The sequence below is a fragment of the Cibotium barometz genome, chromosome 3 (assembly GCF_041138505.1).
Source record: "Cibotium barometz isolate CiBa-2024 chromosome 3, ASM4113850v1, whole genome shotgun sequence".
NCBI lineage: Eukaryota > Viridiplantae > Streptophyta > Polypodiopsida > Cyatheales > Cibotiaceae > Cibotium > Cibotium barometz.
In genome coordinates this window covers 12,915,537-12,922,408 of record NC_141048.1, presented here as the reverse complement: position 1 = coordinate 12,922,408, position 6,872 = coordinate 12,915,537, and the positions used below count along the sequence as shown (strand labels likewise).

The window sequence follows — 6,872 nt, the reverse complement described above, 5'->3', positions numbered from 1 at the left end:
CTTAGGAGCTCAGTTTGGGGCCCATGGTCTCTTGAACTTTTTGTAAAGCCTTCCAATGTTTACATAATAAAGGGTATGTATGAAAATGAATTAGCTAGTTATAGAACCAAAATTTGCTAGTTCTATCTAGGAAAAGTACAATTTATTCAACCATATGTAGGAAAATGAATTACCTAGTTAGGGAACCAAAATTTCGTATTTCTAACTACAATTTATTCAACCATGCCCTTTTTGGGCAGTATAATTTCTGCATTTCTAGTCAATAGTAAGCATTCGACTCTTGGAAATGATAGTTGGAAAGAGTAGCGGGCCTTGGAAATTAAAAGTTGGCGCTGGGTGCAGATTGCAATTCAAAAATCCCTTCAAAATCAATGAATTCTCTCTTTATTATAAATTAATTCTTGAGCAGGGATCTTTATTACCATTCTTGACCATGGACGCCCACTAGCCTAGAGCTGCGTGTTAACTTCTAAGGATCGGCATTGGGAACGGCATTTTTTCAAACCTTCATAGGAGGAGACGGGACTTGTACTGCAATAAATTAAACGTAAAATACAGGCAAAACACATAAATCCAACTACCACATAAGTCCAACCAACAAAATAAAGTAGATACCTACATCACAACATGGTTTCCCTCCATTTTCATAGCAAATCCAAAACATCAAGAACAAATTTTTAATAAATCCAGAAAAGAATTTGGGTGCCTTATATTAGAGTAGATAATTAAAGAGAAAAGAGGTAAATAGGCACCCAAAAACATTATTATTTTAATGCTGTCGATTCCTTTTAGCCAGGCAAGGGACGTGCTGCACAAATGTTTTCCTTGACTCTAGAAAAGGGCTCGGCAACCTTTCACTGCAATTCGGAGATCAAAATTCACAAAATTTACTTTGTTCGTGTACATATACAGTGAGTTAGATTGGCAACATATACCCACGCGACTGATGACAAACCAAAAACAACCTATGAGATTATCTCTTCCCCAATGACACAGACATCATTGATCTGCCAGCCAGCACTACTAATGGCAACAAGCAGCTCACATATGCTTGGAACCTCATGATAACTCAAGCTATGGCAACTAGCTACAATGGTACCATCGGACCATCGACTAAATACAAGCTTTGCGAACCAGTGGCCGCTGAAAGATGAAATCAAACCAAGTGCAATGTGATGAATCATGTGAGATTACTGTGGTTAACCAAATCAGACCATAAGTCCATGTGATCACCCACAGGGGGGCCACTATGGCTACCCAATAATAGGTTAAGTGCGGTTACTCACAGATGATTAATCAGCACACAGTAATGGGACTAGCTTTTACACACTAAGCAAGACTTGCATGGTATCTCTGATCGGCTTTACAACATGCTGTAATCAAAACAGAAAACACAAAGCGATGGGATTTCTTTAACCACATGAAATTAGGCTTCCATCTCCTTAAGAGACTTCAAAACCAGCTGCATGGTGGGCCGCTTTGCAGGGTCCTCCGCTGTGCACAAGCAAGCAAGCTGCAAAAGCTTCACCATGGTACCCTTCCATGACCCATCAGAGATAACAGCATCCAGAGCCTCTGCTGCTTGCCCTAGCTTTGCCTTGTCCTTAACCCATCCCACCAGATTACCCCCTTCCACATCCTTGAACTCAACGCCTGTTGGCTCCCTCCCTGTCAGCAGCTCCATCAATATAACACCATAGCTGTAGACATCTCCCTTTGTACTGCACCTCCAACATTGCCCATATTCGGGAGGAATGTACCCGAATGTGCCTGCTATGCCTGTGCTCACATGAGTCTCATATGCACTTATGAGCCGGGCAAGCCCGAAGTCAGCTACCCTCGGCTCAAAATTCTCATCCAGCAGTATGTTGCTTGCTTTCATGTCTCTGTGTATTATGTGGGGAATGAGGCTATGATGTAAGAATGCAAGCCCACGGGCAGCACCCGCAGCTATCTTGAACCGCTTCTCCCAATCCAAGACCTCAAGAGCATCAGCCCTGTTCCTAAGCCAGATGTCCAAGCTCCCATTCACCATGTAATCGTACACTAGAAGCTTCTCTTCACCAAAAGAGCAATAACCCAGTAGAGGAACAAGGTTTCGGTGCTTCACTTTGCCCAAGGTCTCCATTTCTGCTAAGAACTCCCTTTGTCCTTGTGTCCTAGACTGGCCTAGCTTCTTCACTGCCACTATCTTTCCATCTGGTAACACGGCCTTGTACACTGTCCCGAATCCGCCATCCCCAATTATGTTGGTCTTGCAAAAATTGTTAGTGGCTTTCAGAAGGTCAGCCAGAGTGAGCCGGAGGAGAGGCCTTTCAAACATGGCCACGTTGATGCTCAAAGGCTCTCTCACCTTTTCAGGAAAAAACAGGGCATTTGGCTCAACTGCCAGATGGTTTAATTTACTTTTTTCTATGTCCTTGGGTAGAGTGTCTTGCCTGTGCATCTTCCTTCTTAGAAAGGTAGCTATGATACAAAAACAAGCAATCAGGACCCCCGCTGTTATGCCCAGAACTGCCCCAGGGCTTAGCAAGAGGGTGGCTGCACGTCGGTCTGCTGAAGCTGCACAATGTACAGGCAGCATGTGACCGCAAAGGGCATCATTCATGAGAAAAGAATTGGCAGAAAATTTAGCACAGCTGCCAAAGTCTGGCACCTGTCCCATTAGCTCATTGCTGGATAGATTGAGGAAGGAGAGGCCATCAAGTTCACATATTTTAGGCCAAATTTCACCTGTTAGGAGGTTGCTGGACAAGTCAAGGTAAGCCAACTGAGAGAGGCTGCCAAGTTCAGTAGGAATGGACCCAGTAAATCTGTTGCCGTGGAGATCAAGGTAGGACAGACTGGAGAGGTTTCCCAAGCTCCTGGGAATGGCATCATTGAAGGAATTACTGCTCAAGTCCAGGGCTTGCACTTGATGCCAAACAATGCTGTCTATGAGAAGGGCCGAAATGCCCCCTGTCAGCTGGTTATTGCCAAGGTAGAAGCCCACAATGGAGACCATCTGAGCATAGCCCGCCGGGATTTCACCACCCAACTGGTTATAGCTAGCGTCCAGATGTGTCAATCCAGAGAGTTTTCCCAAAGACGGAGGAAGAGGCCCAGAGAGATCATTATGCGTGACATTGAGCTTAACCAAGCTGACTACCTTCCCAAGCTCTGAAGGGATCCCACCGTTGAGTCTGTTATGTCCCAAATTGAGGCCTTGCAGTCTGCCCAACTCTCCCAAGCGGGGAGGAATGTTTCCAGTCAATGCATTGTCTGAAAGGTCAAGTGTCGTGAGGTTGTAGAGCGCTGATAGTTCCTCTGGAATGGTTCCGCTCAGCTGATTGCCTTGAAGTAAAAGATTGACTAGAACAAAGCATTTGCCGATCTGAGCTGGTATGCTGCCTGTGAGTTTGTTGAATGAGAGGTCCAACACCCCAAAATGCTGGGTAAACATGGAGTCAGGCATGTCGAACTCCTTAGAGACTGAGCATATCTTGTGAGGGATGTGCCCAGAGAGCTGGTTATGGGACAGAACAAGGCAATCCAGTCCAGGGAGGCTGCCAATTTCCAATGGTATCAGCCCAGACAGGTGATTGTTGCCCAAATCAAGAGTAGCGAGCTGTGAGCAGTTCCCCAACTCGGGAGGGATTTGCCCAGTGAAAGCATTGAAGCTGAGAGTGAGAGTGGTTAGATTCTCCAACAAGCCCAACTGGGCTGGAAGGGTCCCCTCGAGGCGATTGTTATCTAAGCATAGCTGGTGCAAGATCTTTAGGTCCCCTACATGAGGGGACAGTGCCCCTGTAAGAAGATTGCTTCGGGCTGAAATCTCCATGAGGGACTTGGACTGCCATATCACATCCGGTATTGGCCCAGAGAAGTTGTTGCCATCAATGCTGAGAGCTACTAGCATATCCAACCTTGCAAAGTATGATGGCACATCACCTGTAAGCTGGTTCCCATTGAGCTCTATGTCAGTCAAGGCTGTGCAGTTCTGGAATGTGTCATCTATGTTGCCATTGAAGAGGTTTTTGTTCAAAAACAGCTGAGAGAGGAGGGGTGCATTGCAGAGCTCTGCTGGTAAGGAGCCTGATAAGTGGTTACCATTTAAGCTCAAGGTGACTAAAGAGGAGCAATTACCCAACTCCCTCGGGATACTCCCTGTGAACAGATTTGTTGCCAACAGAAGAGAATTCACCAGCTGCCAATCTCCTAGCCAAGGGGGTAGGGGACCGTTGAGTAGGTTCCCCTCCAGTGAGAGAGAGGCTAATTGCCCCAAATTTGCCAGTTCATCTGGGAGCCTTCCTGAGAGCTGATTGAAGGAAAGCTCAACAATTCTCAGATTTCTACATTTACCTAGAGCCGGAGGGATGGACCCATTGAGGAGATTGTATGGGATAATCAAGGAGGCCAGGTTCTGGAGGTGACCAATAGAGTCTGGTATGGGCCCAGAGAGCAAATTCCGAGTAAAGTCCATCTTGACCAATGACTGCAAGCTGCCTATCTCAACCGGCAACTGGCCTGAGAGTTGACAAGAAGCCATGTAAAGGTTGGTTAAGTTGGCCATGTTCCCTATCTCCTTTGGCAAAGCACCACTGAAGGAGTTTTGCCCTAAAGAGAGATCAGTGAGACTTTTGAGTTGCCCCAATTCATCTGGAATGGGGCCTGTGAGAGCATTGTTGTTGAGGTCCAGGTACAGCAGGCTTGAGAGGCTGCCCAGCTCCGGGGGCAAGCTCCCAGAGAGCTTATTAGTGGAAAAATCCATGGACAGAAGCTTCTTTAGCTTCCCCAATTCAGGTGGTATGCTTCCTGAGAAATCATTCCCATTCAAGAAAATGTAGCTCAATTGGGACAGCTTACCAAGAGTTGAAAGGATTGATCCAGAGATGCGGTTAACCCCAAGGTCAAGCATTTTTAGCTTAGCGAGAGAACCCAACTCAGAAGGAAGAGTGTCTGATAAAAGGTTGTTGCGGAGGATGAGCTGTTCCAAATTGGCTACATTTTGTATTCGGGAAGAAATCCCACCAGAGATTCTGTTGGAGCTGAGATCCAGATGATGCAAATTCTTCAAATCCCAGAGTTGAAGGGAGATATTGCCTTCCAAGTTCATGCTGGGCAGAGATAAGGAGGTGACTGTGCCTTCTGTACAATAGACCCCTGTCCACTGGCATGGAGAAGGGTCTGTAGGGACCCAATCAGACAAGGAAAGGGGGTTTCCTAGTTCAGTTTTGAAGCCCATGAGAGAGCTCACTTCAGAATTTGCACCATATGCGCTCCATAGCATGAGGCAGAGCAGGAGATGGCAAAGTAGGCTTGCGCTGGAGGTGGACATGGTGTTAGAGATGTTGTGGTCCAGAGCTCAACAGGCCTTCTCAACAAAAAATGCTACAGAGGCGTCCACTGCTTTGAGTTGTATAGATGGTACTGCCTTCGTTGAAATTGTTGTCGTTGCCTGCGTACATGCAGAGCGCACCACCACTACCGCATTAGACAAATGTCTCTGGCTTGTAAGAAACGGAAGCAAGCAAACATTGACCCAAATAGAAAAAGATATATTTAAAAACCGTTTTTGTCAGAAAGTGTGCTTGGCCAGCCACGAGTGTAGTTTCAGGCTTCAGCGTTTGGCTATGGAGAGCTGAGAGCAAGCAGAGCCAGACCCACAATCTGAATCAATAGATTAATGGTTTGTTCAATTGAGCCATAGGTGGTACTGGATTCGCACTACGCAGTGGGCTCTCTCTCTCTCTCTCTCTCTCTCTCTCTCTCTCTCTCTCTCTCAATGAATAGTTTGCAAACCTCTTGCCCCATCTCTCATGTTTCACGAGTATCAGACTCAAGCGCAGATGACCTACCCACAGCTTCCTTTTCTGGACAATTTCCTTTCAATTTTGCAAAAACCAGCTCATGTGAAACTTGTGTTTTTACATTCTACGTCATACGCTACCAAACAAAACTACAAGCAAAATAAACTCAACAAGCTCACGCGTTGAAATTGCTTACACTGAGGGAAGCAACAACTGCTTGAAAAATCCCACCAAAACAGCAACGTGCACTCCAAAGAGGATGATGCGCAGATCTTGCACAACAAGAAGCTTAGAGTAGCCTATGATTAAGCAAAAGTTAAGCAGAATGAGAGGAGCAGGTGACTCTGTGCGAAGTTATGCCTCAGATTATAAAGAGAGAGAGAGAGAGGGAGTTGTTTCAATGAAGCGCAAACTAGCACGCTGGTGGTACTGCTTTGGCAAAGCATGACAAGGGAAAGGGCTGATAAGAGTACACCCTTTCATGACTCTGTGTATTACTTGTTGAGACCAGCTGCATTACCAACTAAAGAGCCTGCATTACCAACTAAAATCTGCTAAAAAAGGTTTAATAGTTGCTTCGGACATGGTTTTGCGCTCCATATAAGGCAGAATCATGAAGTTGGATTTTGCTCTTGATTGGAAATTTCCATCGGGATGGCATAGCAAACAACACCCCCAAGGATTTTGCACTAACTCAAAGGTTCTTCCCCATGTCCCCGGTAAAGTCTTCACTTTGAAGTTTTCCATTTTGGAACAATCAATCCGTCTACATTGGAGTTTGTGTTAACTTGAAAGTCCCCCCACAACACGAAGGGTAACTTCGAAAAGAGAGCAAAATGTTCAAAGTATATTTTTTTAATTTGGAAGCATTCACATTAAATTCTATGTCAACATAGTATTGTGAGGCAGGAGACCCAAGGAGGACCCAACTAGCTACACTTTGAACAGGTTGTCTAATGTCTACAAGCAAGGGGAATTATCCTATGTGGGGTGTCCACAAAGCAAGGGGATTTGTCATATGTGCCACATGTGTGTGTTAGTGCTACACCTAAGAACCCAAGAGGAGCTCAATCTCACATTTGA

At 45.6% G+C, this 6,872-nt stretch overlaps 1 protein-coding gene across 2 annotated transcripts; it reads right to left on the bottom strand.

Moving 5' to 3' along the window:
• Nucleotides 1–877: 877 nt before the first annotated feature.
• Nucleotides 878–6,512, bottom strand: LOC147639726 (uncharacterized). 2 transcript variants are annotated; one of them, XM_086773243.1, is made up of 2 exons: nucleotides 5,986–6,512; nucleotides 878–5,437 (listed from the first exon to the last, which is right to left on the bottom strand). In XM_086773243.1, the coding sequence occupies exon 2, from the start codon at nucleotides 5,315–5,317 to the stop codon at nucleotides 1,427–1,429; it is 3,891 nt and encodes a 1,296-aa protein (XP_086629369.1). In that variant the 5' UTR covers nucleotides 5,318–5,437; nucleotides 5,986–6,512; the 3' UTR covers nucleotides 878–1,426. The 2 variants fall into 2 exon arrangements, with proteins under 2 accessions (XP_086629369.1, XP_086629377.1); XM_086773251.1 differs by lacking the exon at nucleotides 5,986–6,512 and adding an exon at nucleotides 5,550–5,880.
• Between the last annotated feature and the right edge of the window lie 360 nt (nucleotides 6,513–6,872).

Bases quoted from the DNA above. Each gene is read 5' to 3' on its own strand.
- LOC147639726 (XM_086773243.1), bottom strand. From the start codon at position 5,317: ATGTCCACCTCCAGCGCAAGCCTACTTTGCCATCTCCTGCTCTGCCTC.